This window comes from Mchenga conophoros, linkage group LG12 (genome assembly GCF_057382185.1).
Source record: "Mchenga conophoros isolate Kocher_MC1m ecotype Shallow Benthic linkage group LG12, M_conophoros_male_GT1.1, whole genome shotgun sequence".
In the NCBI taxonomy this organism is placed as follows: Eukaryota; Metazoa; Chordata; class Actinopteri; order Cichliformes; family Cichlidae; genus Mchenga; species Mchenga conophoros.
Window position 1 is genome coordinate 38,470,795 of NC_140537.1, and position 25,499 is coordinate 38,496,293.

General features: G+C 49.3%; 2 protein-coding genes across 5 annotated transcripts; both read left to right on the forward strand.

Annotated features, from left to right (window-relative positions):
* The first annotated feature begins 332 nt into the window (after positions 1-332).
* LOC146563324 (zinc finger MIZ domain-containing protein 2-like) lies at positions 333-17,109 on the forward strand. Of its 4 annotated transcripts, none has more exons than XM_085295709.1 (21): positions 333-1,129; positions 6,142-6,218; positions 7,552-7,666; positions 8,087-8,295; positions 8,494-8,653; positions 8,999-9,241; positions 9,331-9,484; positions 9,885-10,006; positions 11,618-11,707; positions 12,001-12,190; positions 12,510-12,651; positions 12,839-12,917; positions 13,061-13,192; positions 13,457-13,562; positions 13,745-13,902; positions 14,016-14,083; positions 14,551-14,619; positions 14,712-15,034; positions 15,114-15,286; positions 15,616-15,819; positions 16,103-17,109. In XM_085295709.1, the coding sequence occupies exons 2-21, from the start codon at positions 6,169-6,171 to the stop codon at positions 16,208-16,210; spliced, it is 2,895 nt and encodes a 964-aa protein (XP_085151835.1). In that variant the 5' UTR covers positions 333-1,129; positions 6,142-6,168; the 3' UTR covers positions 16,211-17,109. The 4 variants fall into 4 exon arrangements, with proteins under 4 accessions (XP_085151835.1, XP_085151832.1, XP_085151836.1 ...); XM_085295706.1 differs by lacking the exon at positions 333-1,129 and adding an exon at positions 1,264-1,690; XM_085295710.1 differs by lacking the exon at positions 333-1,129 and adding an exon at positions 1,264-1,690 and having other exon boundaries at positions 11,621-11,707.
* Positions 17,110-19,851: 2,742 nt separating this feature from the next.
* ppiaa (peptidylprolyl isomerase Aa (cyclophilin A)) lies at positions 19,852-24,271 on the forward strand. The gene is made up of 4 exons (XM_085295711.1): positions 19,852-20,025; positions 22,569-22,688; positions 22,801-22,973; positions 23,876-24,271. The coding sequence occupies exons 1-4, from the start codon at positions 19,957-19,959 to the stop codon at positions 24,006-24,008; spliced, it is 495 nt and encodes a 164-aa protein (XP_085151837.1). The 5' UTR covers positions 19,852-19,956; the 3' UTR covers positions 24,009-24,271.
* The last annotated feature ends 1,228 nt before the right edge of the window (positions 24,272-25,499 follow it).

The window sequence follows — 25,499 nt, forward strand, 5'->3', positions numbered from 1 at the left end:
AGACACGGCTAGTGACTCAGACTGAACAACCAGATTACTGCAGATAGCACGCTGCCCCCTGGTGGTGAATGTTTGTTACGTAATGAGGAGCGAAATCTACCTAAGTACCTTCAAAGTGATCCACCTTAATTCAGTTCTCATTCCTTGCATCCATTTCGCTTTGTTTCAGTGTCTCACCTTGGGATGTGCCTCCCTGCAGATTCCTCAGTAGCATTTATCTCATTCTGCCAATCCTGATTGGCTGATGATCACAACGACCATGTTGGGCAGACATTCACCTTTAAATAGCCTGCGCTATTACATAGTCGTTTTTCAAGATAAGCAACTCTTTACGCTTCCGAGCATATCTCAGCTTTCTTTGGCTGAGATATGCTAGCTAAGCCTTCTTAGGCTAACTAGCTTAACTTTCCACAGCCAGGAGCGTTAGCATTATTTCCCGTCACTGGGCACTAGCTACCTCTGCCCGTCTCTCCTATCTGCACGGTTTAGCACACCAGCTAACGCCGTTGTCCTTTGGCAAAGGCTAGCAAACCAGCTAACTTGCATCCCTCATCATTAGCATCCCAGCTAGTGAAGATGACATCTTTCCCTCACAGCAGAGGAAGCGTAGACTCCGAGAATGACTCTGTATACGTGGCAACAAAATCTCGAGCAAGGACACACTGGGTCTTCTTGTGTTGCCTCGGGCTGGAACATGCCCAGGTATTCTGAGGAATATGCCGGCAGGCGCATCCCATAGTGTGACATCTGCTACTCTGAGAACCGGGGTTACTGAAGTAACCTAAAGCTTTACGCTCCAGTGATATCTGCATTAGTACTTTTACTTCTGGGATGATTCAAAACGTTTATACCCAGTGGAGTTAGCTCACAGCATCTCGATGGCCCTTGGGGTTAGGTTCTAGTTTTATGTGTAGGAAGAAGGTCTCAGGTTCAAATCCCGGGGACAGGTACAGCGTGAGCACACCAACATGAAGCTCAGGCTGTGTTTCAAATCAAATTTGTGTTTTGCTCTTTACTTCATTTTAAAACCCTGATTCAGACACCACACCTGGGCACACCTGAGGACTGAAACTGTCTGAGATCTAATGACTCGGGTCGGTCTGCTGCTCCTCACTGTTCAACCACACAGGTGAGTCTCAAGGATTACATCCTCTCTCTCGCCTGTCTATGTGAACGTCTCTCTCTCTCTCTTTCCTGTCTGTGTGAACGTCTCTCTCTCTCTCTCTCTCTCTCTCTCTCTCTCTCTCTCTGTGTGAACGTCTCTCTCTCTCTCTGTCTGTGTGAACGTCTCTCTCTCTCTACTGTTTAACCTGATGGCCAGCAGCGATCAGTGATACAGACGAACCGAACTGTAGCGGCTCCGTAGAGCAGTTAAGCCCACTGGATCTGCTCTCTTCTCCCGTGTGAACCTTCCTGGATCTACGGGGTATGGTGTCACCTCCTGAAGCCGGACAATCGGACGCTGAGGCCGGCGGCAGGCAGCGTTAGCTGACCGAGCTGCGGGCTTTGAATTTCGGCCTCACTGTCAGGATTATATCGGGACTTTTTTGCCGGGTATTCGGAGTATTACTGGGGGAATAGCCTGGCCGTGGACACTTCGGGAAGGTTCGGTTCTTAATGCCCCGGAGGCTCCGAGAAGAGCAGACTGCGGAGCCCCGGAACAGGGCTCGGACACCGGGGGAGTGCGAAGGTAGGGCAGGCTGCGGGGAGGAACCGTGTACCCGCTCTTAGTATACGTGTGTGTGTACGTGACAGGTGCGGGGCCGGGGATTATCGATGACTGGATGAGTTTCGGGCTGATCGGTTTGCAGGTACACTACACCGAACACCAGGTGAGTGTTTTGTGTTGGAGGAAGAGGTTAGCATGTCGTTAGCTGTTAGCCTTGCAGCATTCCATTGTCACAGACAACATGCTAGCTGAGTAACAAGGATGGAAACGGTAAAAAAAAAAAAATCTGCCAAATTAAAAATATCGGAAGTCATCTGCGCCCTCATTCCGCATCCAATGTAATAACAGTACTCAGTGAAATGAGCCCTGCTGTTTACACGCAGGGGACTGCTGTTGGTGTGTTAGCATGCTAATGCTAGCCAGTGCTGCTACTAGCTTTAGCCGGAGGAGCCCCACTTCCCGGCTGCTGTAGCAGGAGCTGCCTGCTAGTTAGCGCGTTAGCATCAGCTCCCCCTCCTCCCCCTGGTTGCAACACCGCTAGGAATCTCAAAATGTCTTCTGACACTCATTTTGTTTCCATCTGTGCGGTCAGACGGAGGCAGCAGGCGGTGGCAGAGAAGTGTGACGGACACAGCACCGCCCGGCTCGGCACGACACAGCAACTTATATTAGACTTAACCCATTTATCAGGCGCATGCGTGGGCGGCGTGCACGCGGGCAGACTGAAACCGATTTACAGCGTTTACTGTGAAAAAAACACATCACGGGCCGCTGTGACGGTGCACCAGTGACATGTTCACGAGCAGGGGACGCTGTTTAACCACAGCACTCTGATACTCCATCAGCCCAGCACGACACGGGCTCCAGTTCTCCTACACTGGTGGAGGAGAAGGTTTTAAACTTGCACCAACTGAGCTGCCTGCAGTTCTGCCAGCATCCAGCAGGGGCAGCAGGGAGTCAGTCCCCATAGACTTCTGTGTTTAAACTTGGAGCAGAAACAAACATGTTTACGGCCGGATACACAAACTGTTTGGTCTCATAACACCTGTACGGGGGAGCATGTTGTTACAACTCACCTGTTTAAGTTGTATTAAGCCTTAAAGGTTCTATTTTAGGGGCGTGGCCTCTTTGACTGACAGGTGGATGGTGACACCTGTAGTTGCTAGCTTCACCTGAACGGGACCTCTGGGCCTGTTTGTGCTGGTGGAGCATGTATAATGACGTCATGTGGCCAATACCATGGCTGCTGTGAGGTCACTGTACTAACAGGCTGAGCTCCAAGTTTACCGAGTGAAACTCTGGGATTTTGTCTAATTAGCAGGTGTGTGTGTGTGTGTGTGAGGGAGCTGCTGATCGATACACATTTAACACATCTTTAAAAATTATGCGTGTTTAGCTTTAATCGTGATTTATCTCTGAGGTATGGGGCAGGTAGTGTGGAGCTCAGGTGAGTCAGCTGCTGGGAGAAACAGGTGTGCACACACAGGGTTACCTGATTGGTTGATGGACAGGTGCGGAGTTCAGGTGTTGGTAGACTTTAAACTTTCCACTCATGTGTAAATCATTTCCTTTTTCCTGCTTTCTGTTTACCTGAAACAACCTGCTTGTTGCCTCGAGCTGAGTCCTTAATGTTTGTGCATGACACGCTTAGTGGGCGGAGCTGAACTGGTGGAATGCAGGACGCTGCCTGTCAGAAATCTTCACACCAAAGTCCACCTGCTAATCAGGGACACGCCCACTGAGGGTGACTGCAGGTGTGCTTTGAGTGCTCAGCTGTTCGTGTGCAGGGACAGAAACACTCTTGTTTTCACTGAGGTGCAGTTTGTGTTCGTATCATAGCAGCCAGAGTTCAGCAGGTGAGTGTGACGACTGCAGCAAGCTGATCCACAGGTGAAACGTTTTCTACCTGAAACTCCTCAAACGTCAGGGTCGGCCCGTGATGTGCTGCAGGTGTGTCTGTGGGTCAGAGGAACGAGGAGTCTTACCTTCTGACCGAACACCTGCCGTATTCACGTCTGCTGCACCTGGGAGGATGTCTGCCTGGTTTCAGGTGACGCTGGTTGGTCGGGCACGCTGGCCGGCTCTCGGTGTCACTGCGAATCAGGAAAGTGAACTTTAAATAAGAAGAAGATTCCTGATCTTTCAGACTTTAAAAGGTTAAATCTGTAAATAAATGAGCAGCAGGACTGCGTCTGATTGGTGACGTGTTTTAGCTGAGTGGTAAATGGCCTGTATTTGTAAACCACTTAGTCCCTGTGGACCAATAAGCTCTTTACGCTACATCCACACAGTGGTGATGGCAGCTACATTGTAGCCACGGCTGCCCAGCTGACAGAGGCGAGGCTGCCGGACACTGGCGCCACCGGGCGCTCTGACCGACAACAGTAGGCAACGGGTCAAGCGTCTTGCCCAAGGACACTACGACAGACTGTCCGAGCCGGGGCTCAAACCGGCAACCTTCCAATTACAAGGCGAACTCTCAACTCTTCAGCCACGATCGCCCCAGGAAGGAACGCCGCGTCCTGATAAACGCTGTTTTGTGGAGTGCGTGGAGTCAGCGTACTCACAGCCATCAGGTTATTAATGACCCGTTTGTGTTCCAGCCTCGTTCCTGTTTCGCTCTCAGAGTCACGGCAGCTTTTTAATGTCAGTTTGTGAGCAGAGAAGAAGAGTTTGTGATGTCAGCAGCTCGTCATGTGACAGAGTGGCTGTGAAACAGTGTTTGTTGAGTTTCCTCCTCTGACCTCGTCAAACCTCAGATTGTGACTCGGGTCACCCATCAGGCTGCTGCTGGTTCTGAAACGACTGAATCTGTGCTTCCTGCTGATCCTACTGATGTTTGAGACGAACTGAAACTCATCACCAGATCGCGTGACACTCCTGCCGACGCTCCCACTGCAGCGTTAGAACGTTTTCGTTTCACGGTGTGAAACCTCCTCCGCCTTCACACTACAAACACACCTGCAGCGGGCTCTCCTCATGGGAGGAGACTTGGATCCTTGTTTTTTTGTTTTGCCTCATTGTCTGATTTGTCATAACTTCTCCGTTTTGTGGTAAGCTTTTCTTTGGCTGTCACTTCTTCACGCTGACCTGTCTTATTTGGCTCAGCAGAACTAAAATATATGTCCTGCTGCTTTTACACACACTCACATAACGCTCAGCGATCAACCTCTCAGATGTTTAAGCTGCGGGAGATTTCACTTGTCACGTTTGAACAGTAAGCTAATGAGTGATAAGACGACGTCAGAGGAATTGGTGCACAATTAATCGTCACTGACCAATCAGTGTCACATATTGACAGTGGCTCATCGATGCCAGTGACATAATTACTCAGCTACATTGGCGAAAGCATTGACATATATTTTCCTTGGTAGCCCGACTGGAAAAATTGCTAGCCCCGGGACGTCGAGCTAGCGATTTTGCGAGCCCTGATATGTATTGTCAGATTAATATGATATATTACAGCAGTGAGCTTGAACTCTGTGTCAAAGATTCAAGTTGCAGTTATTAATATGTCCTGTCACCTTAAATCTTCACTCAAACACAAGCATCTGTGACAGTGTGTATATAGATGTTTTATATATAGGAGACAAATATTGTTCTTTTAATATGTTGGCATTACTAAATTTGGCTCAATGCTTACATATATGTGTAAAAAGCAAATGTAGGAGCTGTGGTAACTGTGTCTGATAGAATGAAGAGTAGACTGATATATGAAATATTCCTTTATTGGGTGAGTAAATCAGACCATGTCATAACTGCTGTAAGTCACACAGAATAGATATCAGAGCCTTAAACAGGCTGACGTCTGCTAAATGGGTCAAACTGGGCAGAAAGTCTACAAACACATAACATCCTTATAGAATATGATGTAACACTATAGATCAACTTAGCTCAGAATATATAAAGCATATAAACAGTTACAGCAATATGATGCAACAAACACAGCAGCTACTGATCCAAAATACTCAAAGCTTCATAGAACTGAAACCAACATTTATTTTAGCTCCATTCTGCTGTTCTTCATTATTAAACATTCACACACAAATAAGTGAGATAATATTCACTACTTACTTTTAAAAGTTTACTTTGCAGCCGCCCTGCTTCAGCCGTCCACTGTTTTTTTGGGGGTTTTTTTTGGCAAAATTATCCACACCCACCGCCGCGCTATGAAGTCTGGGATATGTTGGGCCATAAAGGATACACCGACCCATCCTTAAAATTCAGGGAAACGAAGGACGCCTTTGAATCGTTGCGTCGCTGTGACGTAATCAGCCTTTAAGGCTGCAGACCCTGAATAGGGATACAACCAGTGCATGCAGGTTTCTTTAAACGGGAGGATTTTTGAATGGACTTTGGTGGAGAAACTTCAGCGCAGTGTCATGGTCTGTGTGTAGAGAGACTGATGGGAAATGTAGTTTGCACCAAAGTCTGAATCAGCTGATTGGAGACGATGTCTGTCTGTCTTTCAGAACGCTGTCTGATTGACTCCGCCCACCATGAACCCTCTAAACCAGATGAAGGCTGGACTAGCCAACAACCCACACAGGTACACACACACACACACAGCTGTCATCTTTACACACGTTTACTTTTACTCTAATATTTTTGTCCTGAAACAATCGAGTCAGATTTCAGTGGATTCACTTTAAATTGATAAATCATGAATTTGACTCCGATCCCAAAAATCTACAAAATAAACTGACAAAAGCTTCTTCAGCTCATAATTATACACATTTTTTTATATATATATATATATATATATATATATATATATATATATTAGGGCTGCCACAAACGATTATTTTGATAGTCGACTAGTCACCGATTATTTTTGCGATTAGTCGACTAATCAGATCATCATCCATTGGAGTAAAACGTACAGCTTATTGCACCAGCAGCATCTGCTCTTATATAACTATCATTAGCTTACAGCTTTAAGTGTTTAAGGTCTGTGCTAACTAAAAATAAAGACAAGATGATAGTTTATTCAATTTTAATGAAATTTGCAGATTGTTTTGGTGAAGTTTAATAAACTCCTTGCTATCTAAAATATAACAGGACACCGGAGTATATTCTCCAGCATCTCACACTTCTGATAATCAGCTGTCTGCTTGATGTTTATTCAGCTGTGTAAAAACTATAACTTTAATCTCAGACAAACCGATTTACTCAGGAACAAGTAAAATACTAAAAAAAGCCAAACAATAACATTTTAAGTTATCTAAGTGACTCATATATATATTTAACCTGAGTAGCGAAAGACGGCGGTGGGTTTGAAAACGATTTGCGGGGAGTCCGGTGTTCTCACGGCGCTAGTGAGCCTAGCCCCCAGCTAGCTATCGAGCTGGTGGGTAACAGACGTCTCCGAAAACGTCGGAGCGCTTTTGAAAATATGTGGTGTCTTGATAAACTGAGCAGATATTTGAGGTTTACACAGCTACATTCTCGGCTGAAAATATGTTAAACGTTTATTTTGTGACCCAGAAAGAATAATAAGAGTAACATTAAAACTAACTAACTGCCGCCATTGTTGGAAACTAAGCTGGGCCGCGCTATGAATTCTGGGACAGAGCTGCTTCTTCTTCTTCTTCTTCGGGGTTTAACGGTAGCTGACATCCTTGTACATGCAGTGCTGCCATCTTCTGTTTGTCTGTTATTACACTCTTAAATCCTGCTACTTATTCCTGCGTCTTTTGTGATCTTACAAAGCTTCAAACGACGCGTCGACTATTAAATCAGTCGTCGACGATTTTGATAGTCGACGTAATCGTGACTAGTCGACAAATCGTGGCAGCCCTAATATATATATATATATATATATTTGTGCTGCTGTGTAAGACTGCATAATTGTTTTACTCATGGACCCGCCCCCCCCACAGTGACGGCTCGTACCCCTACGACCCCTCCAGCTGGCAGCAGCCCACCAATCAGCCCACAGGATCGCTCTCCGTGGTCACAACTGTCTGGGGAGTCACCAACCCCTCAGCCAGCCAGGTATGACATCACCAAGCAGAAGGATGTGACATTATCGATCATTTGTGGGGCGATCGTGGCTCAAGAGTTGGCCACATCTTGTAATCGGAAGGTTGCCGGTTCGAGCCCCAGCTCGGACAGTCTCGGTCGTTGTGTCCTTGACTTGACCCGTTGCCTACTGGTGGTGGTCAGAGGGCCCGGTGGCGCCAGTGTCCGGCAGCCTCGCCTCTGTCAGTGCGCCCCAGGGTGGCTGTGGCTACAATGTAGCTGCCATCACCAGTGTGTGAATGGGTGGATGTGTGAATGGGTGGATGTAGTGTAAAGCGCTGTACAAATACAGGCGTTTGCCTTTTTTTTCTTTTTTTTCTTTTTTTTTTTTACCATTTTTAATCACTCAACGTCACTTCCTGTCTGATGAACGTTTACTTCTGTTCTCATCAGGGTCTTGGTGGAGGCGTGATGGGGCCCGGGGCCAACCCAGGCGGGGGTCCTATGATGCAGGGCCCCGGGGGGTCGGGCATGGCCGGCGGGCCCGGAGGCTACATGGGCCAGCAGGGCTATGGAGAGCCCAGCAAAGGCTACATGACCCAGGGCATGTACGGCCGTACGGGCGGGGCCTACACAGGAGGACCGGGCGGGTACACAGGGAGGTGGGTGTCTGCTTCAGCGTCACGTTGTAGCCAACGGTAGCATCAGAAACTGAAATAAACTGACCTGCTGCTCCGGTTTCTGTCCTGAGGGCGGATGCTTGGGTGCAGCTCACTAAGCTCCGCCCTCTCATCCAGATATTGAGGGGTCTTATCTGTCCCACGTCAGGTGGTGATGTCAGTGATGTCGTTTGTTTGCAGCTATCCGTCGAACCCCGGAGGCTCCCGAGGCTCCGCTGACTTCACTCAGGCTGCCGCTGCCGCCGCCGTTGCTGCTGCTGCTGCCACGGCAACCGCCACTGCTACAGCAACCGTCGCCGCCATCCAGGAGAAACAAAACCAGGAGATGAACTATGGACAGGTGAGCAGAAGCATGAGGTCACTGGGCGCCTGTGTGCTGCCCACCTGGGTTAGAGCTCCCTCTGCTGGTCCACTCGTGCAGGTGAATAAACAGAAAAACACTGTCACAGAAACGCTGTGGGAGGGACGAGGTCTCAAAGAGAGGTGGAGGTGTGTTTGGTGACGGGGTCGAGTTTAAACCTGAGGTCGGTGCTGGCGGCACCGGAGCACGACGCCTCTGCTCCAGCACAGTCCAGATTTGTCCTCTGTCAGCAGACAACCAGTATTTCCTCACTTTTAGCCGAGCTTGTGCTGAGGACACCTGTTTGATGACATCACTGATAAATTTGTCGTGGTTTTTTCCCAGATGGGTGGTCCAGCCTACAATAACCAGTTCATGGCCCACTCCGGCCCCCGCGGCCCTCCTGGCATGGCTCCTGGAGGTATGGGCCCAGGTCCAGGCCCCGCCAGAGGTCCCCCTTCAATGGGCCCCATGTACGGACCAGGAGGGGGCCCGCAGAGGGTCCCCCAGCACCCAAACTACGGCCCTGGACCACAGCAGGGACACCTGAGGCCCCCGCAGGGCCTCAAACGACCATACAGCTCAGAGGTGAGGCTCGGGAGTCCGTGCTGCTGACCCTCAGGTTACTGTGTCAGTGAGTGAATTCACACCTGTGTCCACACCTTTCCCGCCCTCAGTCCTTCCCGGGAATGTCCCAGCAGTACGGCGTTCCCGTCGGTTCCAGTGTGAACGTCATGCCGGGTCCCGGAGGTGGCGGTGGATCCATGCCTGGTTCAGCTGGAGGCGGTCACGGTGGCCCCTACTCGGGCCCCAACATGCAGTACCACCCAGGTAGGACGCTGTTGGTTTCACAGGTCAGTCTAACGAGAACCCACCCCTGCCAGTCCTGACAGGACAGGAAGTGACCTCAGCCTGGTCAGGTTTGTAAGGCTGGTCTGACGACAGGTGTGAACCGTGTGCAGGTGCTGGGTCCTCGTACCTGCCCACGCCACAGTAAAGCTCACAGGGAACGCTGGAGCAGAACGGGCCTGGGAAGTGTTTGTTTTCTTTGGTGTTGTTTTACATGGTTCCTGAAGTTTAACGTCACATGACGCCATCAAACAGGATTAACTGCACCCTGTCTGCAGGTGTTTCCAGGTGGTGTGAGGTGGAGGTTTCACCACAGCTGATGATGGAAAGCAGACCTCGTGTTCTGATTATTCAGGTGTGCTTTCTCCTCGTCTTCCTGCAGGTCCCACTGGTCCAGGTCCCGCCCCACCACGGTCTGGCTCCTCCCCCTCCTATCAGAGCCATAAAATGCCCCTCCCACCTCAGTACCCCCCCTCTGGACCCCCCAGTTCGCAGTACTACAAGGTGAGCAGCTATAACGGTGTTGTTGGAGCGATGGAGTCCAGGGGCCTGTTCTTCGTACCTCGCTAAGTAAGTTAGCTGGATCTGATTGTTGACGATTTCGCGTGATCTTGGATCGTTCGGTTCCCCGAAGCTCATCCGGGACTTGCTGTCATAGCAACAGATCCGTAAGCGTAAACCTGCTCGGGAGCAGGTTTACTTTATGTAAACAGGATTAGATCGCGGCCACGCAGGTATGTCCGCTTCATTTATACGAAAGCAACAGCGATAAATAAATAACATCAATGTAACTAAAGACAATGCAGCACTTGATCCTTTTATTGATGTCACACAGATACATACAGGTCATTTCCTAAAAAAGGGAAATGTACTATTAATCATTCTATTACATGTATGTGATTATTACAGATGTAATTCATATTTTAGAGTAGTAATTGTAAATTACTTCATGTAATCAAGATGGGAGACCACGGCTATAAAAGCGAAGGTGGATTTGGGAAGCCTGTCGCAGCCATGTCCTGTCCGTATACGCGAGCAACCCATTGCAGAAGGTGCAAGATTGATAAGGAGAGTCCTCAGAATTCAGCGTATATTGCGGGACAGACAGGATCCTTTAGCTCAGCGCGACAGTGTGCTCATAGAGAGATATCGATTTTCCCGTGAGGGTATTATTTACTTAACCAACTTGTTGACGAGGGGGTGCAGGACCACCACCTGTCTTTTTTTTGCTCTGCCCTTTTCTTGGTTGCTGTTATAAACAAACAGATTATTTCAGGGTCTCTTTCCAAGAGACGACAAGCAATATAAGTGATAAATATTACCATTCTGTAGAATATTCTTATATTTCACTTTTACTTGTTCCCATGTTCTAGTGGGTCCTGTTGTGGCTCTAATGTGAAAGAGGATATAATATAACATATTATAATATAATATAATATAATATAATATGATAAATCTACCCTACTTGCCTACTGGTGTTGGCCAGAGGGGCCGATGGCGCGATATGGCAGCCTGGCTTCTGTCAGTCTGCCCCAGGGCAGCTGTGGCTACAACTGTAGCTGCCTCCACCAGTGTGTGAATGTGAGAGTGAATGAATAGTGGTATTGTAAAGCGCTTTGGGTGCCTTGAAAAGCGCTATATAAATCCACTCCATTATTATTATTATTATTAGATTACTTACGAGTTTAATTTGTCAGCAACTTCCTGCCAGCCCTCTCTCCTTGCTTTTGCAGCCTTTGCAGTGTTCCCTTGCGTTCTGATTAAACTCTGAAACTCCTGAAATCCCTCACTCAAGAGTTCTTGCTCTGCTGCCGAAAAATACCGAGCCGAGCGCACTCCTTCGACATTTTCGCCGACCAATCAGAGGGTTGCCGATCAATGTTTCTACTATCGATGCGTAGCCCCTTTTACGACACCCAGTGATGTCACATTACTGCGTCCAGCTGTACTAATCGTCAACGGAAGGTGTGTTCGGGGAACCGGATTAGCGCGCTCACGGTTAGCGCGATGGTTTGATCTTGGATGTTTCATTTGATCTTGGATGTAGTAAGCGACGTACGAAGAACGGGCCCCTGAGTGCCATCACCTGTTGATTAACAGCTGATGTTTGTGCAGCAGGACCAGTTTAACGGGCAGGGCGGCTTAAACACTCTGACAGCAGGGGGCGCCGGAGGAGTGTACAACTCCTTCAACCAGCCATCAGGGGTAAGGAGCGCGCACACACGTGTGTCTGTGTTCGTTGCGAGTGTTTGCCTGATTTGGCTCCTCCCTCTTTAACACAGCTTTCTTCTTATTAGCTGCCCCTCCTTAATAATGAGTGGGTGGGGCTTTTATCCCCGCCTCTGTGACGTCATATAGACCCCTGTGTTAACCTGAGTGTTGGTGCACACACATAATCAGAAACACACAGAGCAGGAGACATGTGACAGGAAGTGAGGGCGCACATGCTGAAATAAGGTTTTTGTGTTTTCTGTCGTCTCTCCGGCGCCGTCTGTTAGCCGGGGCGAGGGTTGCCAGGTTACCCCTCTTCTCCGGTTCCGGGAAACCCAACACCTCCCGTCACCCCCAGCAGCTCCATGGCTCCGCCCTACATGTCGCCTGGCAGCGGTGACGTCAAGCCGACGCCTTCTCCCTTCCTGCCTGACATCAAACCCAACATAGCTGGCCTGGCCCCTCCCCCGCCGACAGGTACACACACACGATCATCGATTAGAACCAGCTGCTTGAGTCAAACTGAGGTCATGAATGAAATGAAGCTCTTTATCTGAGGGAAATATTCTGATTAGTCCACCATAATAAACAGATTAACATCATTTGGTTTCATAATCAAAGTTTATTTCAATAATCTTCAATAACAATAATCAATCAATAATGTTTCATGATCAGTCAGGTCTTGAGATTATCAGGAAAATGTTCCAAATTTTGTTTGTGAAATAACCTGATTACTTTTGTCCCACTGATTCGAAGTCAATGTGCAGGTGTGTGACTGATGACTTCCTGTTTACAGGTAACCCTAGCGACGACCTGCGGCTGACCTTCCCAGTGAGAGATGGCGTGGTCCTGGAGCCCTTCAGATTAGAGCACAACCTGGCCGTCAGCAACCACGTCTTCCAGCTGAGAGAGTCCGTCTACAAAACACTCATCATGAGGTGCGCACACACACACACGCACACACACACACACACACACACACACACACACACACACACACACACCTTCATTTTAAAGGTGTATCAGTAACTGCTTCCTTCAGAGAGCTTATTTATTTTCTGTGTGTGTGTGTGTGTGTGTGTGTGTGTGTGTGTGTGTGTGTGTGTGTGTGTGTGTGTGTGTCAGGCCTGACCTGGAGCTCCAGTTTAAGTGTTACCACCACGAGGATCGACAGATGAACACCAACTGGCCCGCCTCTGTCCAGGTGTGACCTCCTTACAGCTTCACCTTTGTGTTGATGAGTTTGGAGAAAACGGAGAATATTTCCACCGTGTGCTCCACGGTGACGTCCTCGAAGGTCAAAGGTTAATGAGCACGATCACTAAGCTGCTCCTTCGTCCTCCTCAGGTGAGCGTGAACGCGACTCCTCTCACCATCGAGCGAGGCGACAACAAAACTTCCCATAAACCTTTGTACCTGAAACACGTGTGTCAGCCGGGCAGGAACACCATCCAGATCACCGTCACCGCCTGCTGCTGCGTAAGGACACACACACACACACACACACTGAAAGAAACAATGAAATAAAAATAAAAACATTTTTAATAACAAAACAGATGAAATGTTATTTCTGTTCCAGCATGAAGAGAAAAAACTCAGTAACAATAAAAATCAATAAATCTTCAAATAAAACATTGACCCCACCAGTTAATCTGACGTGTGTGTGTGTGTGTGTGTGTGTGTGTGTGTGTGTGTGTGTGTGTGTGTGTGTGTGTGTGTGCGCGTGCGCGCGCGCGTCCTCAGTCTCACCTGTTCGTCCTCCAGCTGGTTCACCGTCCATCAGTGCGATCGGTGCTGCAGGGACTGATGAAGAAGAGGCTGCTTCCTGCAGAGCTCTGCGTCACCAAGAGTGAGACCCCCCCACCCTCCCCCAAATAAATAATATTTAGTGATGATGTCGTCACTCGTTGGTGTGTTGCTGTAAAATGGCGGCAGAGGTGGGCGTGTTCTGCGGGTCAGCAGCTGATCTCTGACCCCAGGCTCAACTTCCTGCCTTGATGTTTTTTGATTTCCTGCCTCTGTGTCTCTCAGTAAAGAGGAACTTCAGCAGCGGCTCCATCCCCGGGACGCCCGGGTTAAACGGCGAGGACGGCGTGGAGCAGACCGCCATCAGGGTCTCGCTAAAGTGTCCCATCACGTTCCGACGCATCCAGCTGCCCGCCAGAGGCCATGACTGCAGACACATACAGGTCAGAGTGCCAGCCAATCACAGCGCTCCACGTCAATGGGCATTACAGGAAGTGCAGGTTTGGAAAATTGCAGCTTCCTGCTCAAATCTGACCGACGACCCTTTTTCTCTCAGTGTTTCGATCTGGAGTCGTACCTGCAACTCAACTGTGAGCGAGGAACCTGGAGGTGTCCTGTGTGCAAGTACGACACACACACACACACAGACACACACAGACACACACACAGACACACACACAGACACAGACACACACACACACACACACACACAGACACAGACACAGACAGACACAGACACAGACAGACACACACACACAGACACAGACACACAGACACAGACACACACACAGACAGACACAGACAGACACACACACAGACACACAGACACACAGACACACAGACACACACACAGACACACAGACACAGACAGACACACACACACACAGACAGACACACAGACACACACACAGACACAGACAGACACACACACACACACAGACAGAGTTCTTCTCATCATCAAATCCGACTCACCTCAGCAGAATGTTTGGTGTCAGTTTTTTACCGGAACTACTTTCTACTGAAGAAATAGTCCTCTGTTCCAGCTCCTCTGCAGGTCTAACGTGTGTGTGTGTGTGTGTGTGTGTGTGCAGTAAGACGGCTCTGTTGGAGGGTCTGGAGGTGGACCAGTACATGCTGGGAATCCTGATCTACGTGCAGAAGTGAGACCCTTTTGTTGTTCAGTGACTTCCTGTTTTCCTCGCCGCTCCGGCTGCTGAAATGAAAACTGATTCTTAAAATGTGTTCGATTCAGCTCGGAGTACGAGGAGATCACCATCGACCCGGTGTGCAGCTGGAAGCCCGTCCCCGTGAAGCCCGACCTCCACGTGAAGGAGGAGCCCGACGGCCCCGTGCTGAAGCGTTGCCGGACGCTCAGCCCCAGTCACATGGTCATGCCCAACGTCATGGAGATGATCGCCTCGCTCGGCCCAACCCCTTCCTCCTCCTCGTCCTCCTCCACCTCGGCAGTTCCCCCCTCCTCTTCCTCCTCATCCCCAATGCCCTACCCCTCCATGCCCGGGGGGGGCGGCGGCAGCAACAGCAGCACGACACCTGAGTACCCCGGACCCGGATCAGGTAGGTTGCTCCACCTCACAGCGGCGAGTCGACCACCTCCTGTGCTGGTCACGTGTATTAATCCGCCTCTCTTCCTCAGCTCCGTCCTTCCCCACGCTGTCGGCTCCGTTCTCCGACTTCAGCGGTCCGGGGACGCCCAGCATCGGCGGCGACTTCTCCTCGCCCGGCCCCCCGCCCCTGTCCTACCAGTCGGAGCTCTCCAGCGCCCTCCTCACCGCTGACAAACCCCCCCCTCACCCGCTGGCTGGACAGGTACATCATCATCATCATCATCACTGCTTTAGATTTGTTCTGACAACAAACACAACCTCCTCTTCTCCAAAAGTCGATTCTGTTCATCTGGACGTAGCGTTTTGTGTCTCCTTCCTTCCTTCCTTCCTTCCTTGTGCTCTGACTTGTTTCCTATCACTGTTTTCCTCTTTTATCTCCTTTCCTTTCTTCCATACTTCCTTCCACCCTCCTTAAATCTTTCCTTTCTCATCTCCTTTTTCCTTCCCTCCTCTCCCCTCTCTTTTCTCTCGTCTTCTTCCTTCCTCTCTTTCTTCCTCCTTTCCTTCCCCCCTTGTGTCCTTCCCTATCAGATGCCGGGCTCAGGCCGTATGGACTCAACTTCCCATGGTGCTCCTCTCCAGCAGCACCAGCAGCAGTCGCAGGGTCTCCATGGCAACTCGCAAATGGGGGGTGGCAACCAGATGATGCAGCGTAGCAACCAGAATCCCCGTCTCCAAGGCGACGGCTCCTTTGGACTCGGGGGCCCGGCGGATGTTCCGGAAACTTCTCTTGACGTGAGTAGAAACAGACTCTACTTTACTGAGCTTCTAATGTGCTGGACAAAGGTGTTGTGATAAATGCCATCGTCACGGCGATAAACAACACGACTTTAATAAACAAACATTGTGATAAAACAATAACACCAGAATAACGTCGAGCAGGTCGTTAGTAACCGAGCAGGTGAGTCAAGCGAGCGTCACGCTGATCAGCTGTGCTTAATCCGTAACCACTGTGTGAACTGAAGCGTGAGCGGGCCGGCGCCGAGTCTAACGCTGGTTGTCCTCGTTGCTCCTGCAGTTGCTTCCTGAGTTGACCAACCCGGACGAGTTGCTGTCCTACCTCGGCCCTCCGGACCTGCCGAGCAACAACAACGACGACCTGCTGTCGCTGTTTGAGAACAACTGAAGCGCTCGCACGGCTCCGGGGTCGGCCACGCCGAGACGTCACGGCAAAATCCGAACTTTATTTTTTATCCTCGCCGCCAACATGGCACCGTCTGCACAGGAAGGGGCGGACCGTGAGGAGGAAGGAAAACAAAATGGCGACTTTTGAATCTAAAAAATCTCTTTGTGTGATTATGAACTCCATGGTAACTTTATTTTATTGTTTTTAATTGTGTTTCGATGCTTCATCCTTCATTCCCTGTCAGTTCAAAGAGGCGCCACAGCGCTGCTTTCACGTACCTGCCCCGCCCACAGCGATGTCACCCAGTCGCTCTTCGTGTAACAGCACAACACTGATTGGCTGTCAGTGTTTTGGCTCAGCCCGTGATTCAGGTTATTCCAGTGCGGCTGGCGTCCTTTGCGGTTCCAGCTGTTGGTGGGTGTGAAACCCGTGAAGGCAGCAGTGTGGCGCGTCACAGCCGGGAGTTTCGGTGCAAAGATGGCTGCAGACGAGCTGTAAGCGGCGTCTTTTCCCACGGACACGCTTTCCTTTCTCACTGGAGATGCTGAGGGGTCCACGCCCGGCCCCGGCGTGCAACACGGACCTCCTGATGACCAATCAGAGAGAGGCAACACGGGCGGCTGTAGCTGCTCAGCCTCCTCCCCTCATGTTATGAGGGTTTTTTGTAAGCGGGCTGGTTGACCTTTGACCTGGCTGCGGTCTGCACATGTGGCTTACTCACATCTGGGCTGAAGCTGCAGTGACAAACGCTGGTTCATCTTCATCATCATCCTGTGTTGTTGTATAGTGACTTAGAGTCCAACAGTTGTGGTGTCTCCATGGAAACCTGTACACGATGATTCAGTAACGATGCTCATAACATAAAGTTTGTAATTTAATAAACAGACACTGGAAAGACACGCAGAGGCTGCGGCGCTTTCATCACGGCGAAGAGCCCGAGGTCTTCATCGGGCATCGACGTCCACACCGCTCATTACTCGCGCTGAAACGAGTCCCCGTGAATAAAAGAGGAAACGTCACATATTTAATGTGACAGTAAGAAACTGGCTGGTGTTTGATCGACGACATGTTCGGTCAGAGAAACGTACAAAACGGCATCTCCTTAAATTTGCACATTTCTGAATGAACTCTGGCACGTTTTTCTCACAGGTTAGATTTTGGTGCTGAGGACATGAATTCCAAAGTAGATTCCACATCCACTTTATTCAGTTTAACATTCAAACCTCCGGCTCTGTGTTCAGTAAACTGTAATCTGGAATATTGTCGATATTATGTTATGAATTAAATCAAGACTAATGGAAAGAAAGACTATCTAAAAATCAAACTTTGAATGGAGTCTGGTGTTGGTGGGTGCACCTGCCTCCAACAATTCAGTTTTATAATAAATCATCTTCACGGTTGGTTCAAAAGCAGAATTAATCCAGTCAGGATCATGTTCTGAAATCTGGTTGTTCAAAGGGTTTTTTTAGTCCTAGACTATGGATTGGCAAGGATTAACCAATCCCAGCACCAGGCTAGAGACTGGATTACACAGGAAAAGTAATAATAGCCAAAAAACTAGAGGTGATAAACAGTGAAGAGAATGACACACTGCACCTTTAATATCATGACCTGAGGAAGGTAAACATGGCTGTGGATAAAAGGATGAATTCTCTGATAAAGGAACAGCCGTTACTATCAAACTTAGTTTCACTGATTCAGTGAAGCTTCATTGATATTGTGAGTTTTGGCGCCCTCTGCAGCCCAGTGAGAGTACTGGAAACCTTTAAAAACTGGGTTACCCAAACGGGATGGTTTGTATCCAGATTACATCTTTTAAACAGCCGAGCCCAGGATTAAATCCAGATATGTGAGTTTTTAATTTATTTATTTTATTTGTTTCACACATGGTACAGCAGTAATGCATTCCCATACACAACCTTCCTTTCAATTAAAGTAACACTGTTTCCATGCATGAAAAGGAGCAGGAAGAAGAATAAATTCTTGATGAAGGACGTGAGCGCAGGTAAAACATTCTGGGAACAAAATCGAGCAGGTGAAGATTTCTAAGATTTCATATCAGTTAATGAAACACGATCAGCTTATGTGCAGTGAACAGGAAGTCCAGTGCACTGTAAGACATAGCACATGCACACCTTGATTTGTTGTGAGGCTGCGTGGAGGGCGCTGAGGTTTCTGCAGGTTTTACTGCGACGGCTGGACACGGAGCACATTTACAGCACTGCGTCTTTGTTCCCTCTCTCACAGACGGCTTTCTTAGTTGAACTGATTCCTCGAGGCCTCTCCTGGTATTCACTGCTCCGTTATTTTAAGAAAAGCTGACCTTAAGGTTTTAAGCAGGAAGCCTCTCTCTCTCAGCACCTATGTGATGAAAGGTCACTGATCGATAGCTCGCTGAACAGCAGCTCGGCGGCATCGACACTGAACGATTTTCCCCGTTAAGCCTCTTAACTCTGACCTATGAATCATTCATGCAGCACAAAGGCTCCTGACTGGATGAGGAGCTGGTGTTGTGTGCACACAGACACCTGAGCGCACTTTACACTGCCTGTCACTCAAACACACCTGTTCCCATTTCTTTAGCTGAATCTGAAAACTGATAACAGTTTAACATAAAATAATGTTTTTGTACCAGTGAGCAGAGTCCCAAAGAGCTGTGAGCTGAAAACTTTGTAGATCTGGGAAGAACAGTTGTGAGGCCTAAAAGTGTGTCTGTAGCATCTGAGAGTCACATCCTTAGGAAAGAGGAAGAATCCACCCGACACAGTAGAGATGACCTGGAGCTTCAGCCAATCATCTTCTGTTCCCTGAAATGAGAACTGTTCCTGAAGACCCTCACAGAGCTGCTCACACCGTCAGGCTAATGTTGTGTTTGCAGGTACATCAGTGAATATAACACTACATGTTTCTACATGTTTCACATTTTGAATTCAGAATCACTGCGTGTTTCACATTTTCCTGCAACTGATGGGGTGGGGGGCTCAGGACTTTCGCACAGCAGTGTGGGGGAATTTGACCCTTTAATCAGACTGTTACGGTGTGTTTGGGGTGCTGCACTCGTTCTCTGTCACTGTTTACAGCTGATTTCCTGACGAACCTCCTGCAGCTGTGACGCAGCTCAGTCTGAGTCTGCGCGCTAAGCTGTGCTGCTGAACTTCGTCTCGAGCTGAACTTTTCCGCGCGCAGTAAATTTCCACGATGAGTAAGTCCGCTCTCTGCAGGAAACACCGGACCGCGCCCTGGCCGCGGGACCGCGCCCCCCTCCCCCGGCGGTGGCAGCACGGTCCCGCTGGCTGCCAGACTTGACGTTCACCCCTCCCACCACCTCGTGTGCTCTGCTGCCATTGGAGGTTCGCGTTGTCTATTTTTGTAGCGCGCGCCGCTTTGGCACTAGAGAGATTCACTTTTTCCTTAAACTGGACGCCGAAACGGGGCGGTGCTCCGAGGACAGGAGCCTTCCCAACACCCAAGCCCCGCCCGGGCGGGTCGGCCTGACATACGAATAGAACGCACCGTTAAACTCAGTCGTCCACTTAGAGAAAAGATTTCGCTATTCTTTCTGCTGGTTGGATTAAACACGCTTCAATCAAATAATCCCGTGTTACTGACTGGTTCGCTGGGATTTCACGCCGCCCACTCGCGTCTTATATAAATTTTTATCCTCGGATCTTCTCGTTTCCTTGTGCCCGTTGTGTCTTTTCGCCGGGAAACTCCTCAGTCCTCCGTCTCCAGCTCGACCTACTGAAATGGCCAGGCCCAAAGTTTTCTTCGACATCACCATTGACGGTAAAGCCCAGGGCCGGATCGAGATGGAGGTGAGGCCGCTGCTGCGGTGCGCAGGCCGGTAGTTTATCCCGGGGGTCGGTGGGGCTTACTGCTACTGAATTTAGACGGCGGTTAGTAACTGCTGCTGGGTGCCGATAGTCACCTCTGCCGCGGCTCAGAAGCCCAGCGTGGACCGGGCTTCAGCTGCTGGGGGCAGCCTCCTGTTTCCTTGTAGCATCACAGCAGCTAGCCGAGCTGTCACGAGCGTGTTGGGGGGGCCTTGTGCACGTGTTTGTGGCTGCTCGCCAGCGCCGCTCGAGGCGCTCCGGGGCCGACTGCAGCTGCAGAGGCCGCCGTTGGCGCGTAGAATGCAGCTAGTGTGATTTTGATGTCAATGTCAGCGTCCCGGGGCTGAACGACTCTGGTTTGAATGCCTGTCTGCTCACAGTCATTAGTCCCCGGTTGATTGGAGACCAGCGGGTTAGCTGTGGTCGGAAAATGTCTCAAACTCGAGTCACATGGAGGCGCAGACTGGGCCCGCGCCCCTCGGAGCGAGTATTTTACCCGCCGACGAATGAGCGATGCTAATGCTACTTTTATTGCAGGCTCTTTGTTGCGGCTGCGCGGCCTTCGCAGACCCGGGAAAGCCGCGCTGCTGTCGGTGAACTGTCGCCTGTGTGAGACGAACGGGGCGGGGAAACGCTTTTTCTGAGGCTCGTGTGATAAAACTTGAGTAGCCGGTTCTGTGGCTGTTAGCCACCGAGGCTAACTGCGCTGTTCCCCGTGTTTGCTTCTGGAATCTTCCACTGAGCTGGCGCGGTCCGCGGGGGGAGGGGAGTTGAGATGCGGATGCGGGGTTACCGTGTGGCCCTTTGTTCCCGGTGTGAGAACCTAACCTTACGTAACCGAGCTGCCGCTTATGGGGCGCTTCGTTGGCGGGCTTATGTTTAACCAGGTTAACTGCAGGCTAAAAAATAGCTAGCATGAGTGCTAGCCGTCCAGCCATTTTGTGCTTGTAGCAGCAGGACGTTATGGGCGTTCCCAGCATGCACGCGTTAATAATAATAATAATACATTTTATTTAAATAGCGCCTTTCAAAGCACCCAAGGACACTGTACAACAGATAAAAACTGGAAATATACACAATGGTAAAAATAGAAGATAAAAGTTAAAACATACAGAAATTTAAGAATAGGCAATTTTAAACAAATGAGTTTTAAGGGTGGACTTAAAAAGAGAGAATGAACTAATATTTCTGAGGTCCGGGGGTAGGGAATTCCAAAGTCGAGGGGCAGAGCAACTAAAGGCCCTCCCTCCCATTGTGATCAGACGAGCAGAGGGAACAGAGAGAGAAAGAGAAGATGAAGATCTGAGGCAGTGGGATGGGAGCTTCATCTGTAATAAGTCAGAGAGGTACGGTGGAGAGAGAGAATGAATAGCCTTGAATGTATACAGAATTATTTTAAAATGGATGCGAAATTTGACCGGGAGCCAGTGAAGTTGCTTCAGGATTGGGGAGATGTGGTGGGTAGAAGAAGTCCTAGTAATAATACGGGCAGCAGAGTTCTGGACACGTTGGAGCTTGTTGATAGATTTTTGTGTGAGGCCAAATAATAATGAGTTGCAGTAGTCAATTCTAGAGATAACAAGATTATGGATGAGAATGGCAGTGGCGTGAGGTGTGAGGAAGGGGCGGAGGCGATTAATGTTACGGAGTTGGAAATATGCTGCACGTGTAATATTATTGATATGTGAGTTAAAGGATAATGTGCTATCGAGAATGACACCCAAGCTTTTCACAGAGGGAGAGATAGGGACCAGCGAGTTATTGATGGTGAGAGAGAAATTGTTAATTCTGGATAGCAGTCGTTTAGTGCCAACCAGAAGAAGTTCCGATTTATTGCTGTTGAGTTTAAGAAAGTTGGAGGAGAACCAAGAATTAAGTTCAGCTAGACAGAGGATGAGGGAGGGTGGAGGAAGAGTAGAGTCAGGTTTGGTAGAGAGATAGAGCTGGGTGTCATCGGCGTAGCAGTGGAACTGAATATTATATTTACGAAAAATATGTCCGAGTGGAAGAAGGTAGATGATGAAAAGAAGGGGCCCGAGGACAGATCCCTGGGGCACCCCAGTGGATAAAGTGGTTAAAAACGGCCCAAACCAGAACGGCTGCATTCCTGGCAGGGTTGGGGGGGTTTGTGGGGTAACCGGAGCTTCCCAGTTCTCGCAGCAGATGGAGGATAAAAAAGATGAAGGTGCACACTGTGTTTTTGCTGAGCAGGCGCAGCAGTTGCAGACCTCACCCTGCTGCACCTCTGGTCATGCCTCCGCGGTGGCGTCACTGCTGTGGGGGCCCTGCAGACGCAGTGCTGCAGCTCTTCCACTCGGGCTGAGCAGAAGTCGGCCGGGCTTGCTACGTTTACCTGCAGCGCCACAGAGCAGGGCGCTGTAAGGCTGTGGGCGGGCTGAGCAAAGTTCACCATGGCTGATAAACCTCCGGAGTTTGGCTGGCGACCATACGTAGGAGCTGCCGGCTGAGGTGGTGTCTCAAGATCAAAGTCATCCCTTCCCTCTCTCTGAACTTTGTTCCTGCAGCTCCGTGCTGATGTGGTGCCAAAGACTGCTGAGAACTTCCGCGCCCTCTGCACCGACGAGAAGGGATTCGGCTACAAGGGATCCAGCTTCCACCGCATCATCCCACAGTTTATGTGCCAGGTGAGCTCAAAATGCAGGTTCTACAGAGAAAGTGAGAGCAGATTTAATAAGACACTACAGTACTCCTTACCTGTGTGAACATGTGATCTGTAACGTGCCTCTGATGTCATAGGGTGGCGACTTCACGAACCACAACGGAACCGGAGGAAAGTCCATCTATGGCAACAAGTTTGAAGATGAGAACTTCACCCTGAAACACACCGGCCCCGGCATCCTGTCCATGGCCAACGCCGGCCCCAACACCAACGGGTCTCAGTTCTTCATCTGCACCGAAAATACGTCATGGTACGTACGTGCTCGGACCCGTGCTTCACAGACAGGAAGTCAGACCCACGCTGGTGTGAAGTGATCCATCGGCACTGATGTAATATTCCTGCTCTGGGTTGTGCTGGAGTGTTTTATCAAATGACCAGAGGTAACGGTCAGATGGTGTCGTCATCAGGAGCTGGGAGTCCGTCAAACATGACGCCGTGTTAGTCTTTCAGTTAAACCTGAAGTAGAACTGCTCAGAACAAAATGTTTATGGAACATAATAAAGTGATTCTGACGTCTGAGACGGTAACGGTGAACGCGAACGACCTCTAACCGCTTGGCTCCGCCCATGTTCTCAGCTGCAGACGAGGTTTAATCTCACAAAGGGCTCGAGCAACAAAAGCGCTGATCTAAAACCGCTGTCAGCGGGTCGTCGTGGTTTAAACGTGCGCAGGTGTGGGAGGGGACTGCACGCGCTGGAAACACAAACTCAGCTTGCAGGCACAAACACGACTGACGCACACGGTAACCCCGTCCGTGGGCTCAGCTCTAGTCGCGCGGGGAATTTTTCTCGTGCGCTTGTTCTGCGCGTCACTCACTCCCTCCTTAGATGACTGCTGGTTATGGCTGCAGTGCACCTGCTGTGGCTGACATCACGGGGCGGCCCCGTGTTTAGATTTAAATCTCTCCAATCAGCAGTGTTTAGTCAGGACGTGTCGTGGCGTGCAGACAGTTTCATGATGCGTTTGGTGGCGTGGGCTGCTAGTTTCCTCAAGCATCCTCTGGTGTCTCCTTGGCTGAAGGAGGTAATAAAGGAAGCTCGTTTTTTTTAAGTAGGCGTCATGGTTGGTTTTTAAGCTGAAGGTCAGAGGTCAGTTTAGTGTATTCAGACTGTTTGTCTCACTGTGTCCTGACGGCGCTCTCTGTGCCCACAGGCTGGACGGGAAGCACGTGGTGTTCGGCAGCGTGGTCGAGGGGCTGGACGTGGTGAGGAAGATGGAGCGCTACGGCAGCAGTAATGGGAAACCCACAGCCAAGGTTGTCATCGCCAACTGCGGGCAGCTCTGAGCTCACCGCCCTTCCTGCCCGCCCGTCCTGTAGCTGCTCCCTGTTTAGGCTCCACCCCTCCACCATTCAACATTCCTATTGATGGAGACCCACCTGATCCCCCTCTGTCCCCCCTTTTTCTTTTTTTTATTCTGTTAAATCCTGTTGCTGCATTTGTGACTTTGCCTTTTGGAAGTTTCTTTTGCATTAACGTTTTTCCACAGTCTTGACGGTCTTTCGTTAAATCAAAGAGAATAAAACAAACGATGCCTTGACAATTGAAACGTGTGTTGTGATGTTTGAGTCTCAAAGCTCGCCGTCTGCACGCCGCCACCCTCGCAATCGGCGTGGCCATTTTAAATTGTATTTAAGAAGGACAGACGTTGTTCTGAACTTCAGCAATAAAATTTACCTGCGGCCGAACACCTGAGCTGTGACAGGAAGTGATGTCACTGTGAAATGTGTTCTAACACAGTAAATCTGGAGCGTTTCTGCTGAACTGTGTGGGTGATTGGTGTGTAATCTGATTACTCTCACAGGTGCAGGCCTTTCTAAATTGTTAACAAGTGACACCTGCTGGTAAAGCTGTGGAATTGCACCTGAACAGGAGGGCGGAGCTGACACAGAGCACTGCATTCATCACAGAAACACGAGGTTAAAGTCGCTCACAGCGGCTGTGTGTGTGTGTGTGTGTGTGTGTGCGCGCAGCAGTGTAGGAAGAACGTATAATGTGCATTGCTGTGGTGAGAACCCACAGGTGTGTGACTGCAGGTGGAGCAGCTCCACGCCTCTGCTGATGCTCTCATATAAAATAAACTGAAGCTTTTCCTCTGAGCGTGCTCGAGCAGAGCCTCCACCAGGAAGGAGGTGTTTGGTATATCCAGATAACTTCAGGGTTCACTCAGACCATCGTGGTTCTTTGTGCCGTAAACCTCACCTGCCTCGGGCTCACATTAGAATTAGAATAGATGTGCACTGATAAGGAATATTTCACTAAGATACAATGCAGCCACGCCATTCAGTGCCTCAGTACAAAGACTGTAGCCTTGGGAAGCTCCTCTTCTCTCCAAAGAGGAACAGACTCTATGCTAAGAAATTTGAGAAGCTCCTTGTTTTGAGATGCAACCACTGGTTTAATGGCTACGATGGATGTAAGGGGTGTGTGGATGTGGCAAGAGTTCATGTTTAAAAAAAAAAAAAAAAAAAGCAGAGGACATTAAAGCAGGACTCTAATAAACCTCTACTGCAAGAACTGCACGTGTGACTTCAAATAGATTGTAAATGGCCATGGAGTTGACACTTTGTATTACCTGTTTATATTTTTGTACTTTATAAAAATGTTTGTTTTATTATACAGTATTATTATTATTATTATTATAAAGTATCCTTTTTATTTACTTTTGCATGGAGAAAAATACTTGTTTAGCTGAGTTCTCTAAGGCTGTTACAGTTTGGCTCATTTAATTTGCACTACATTGCCTAAAAAGCATCATTTAATGTAACACTTTTTTA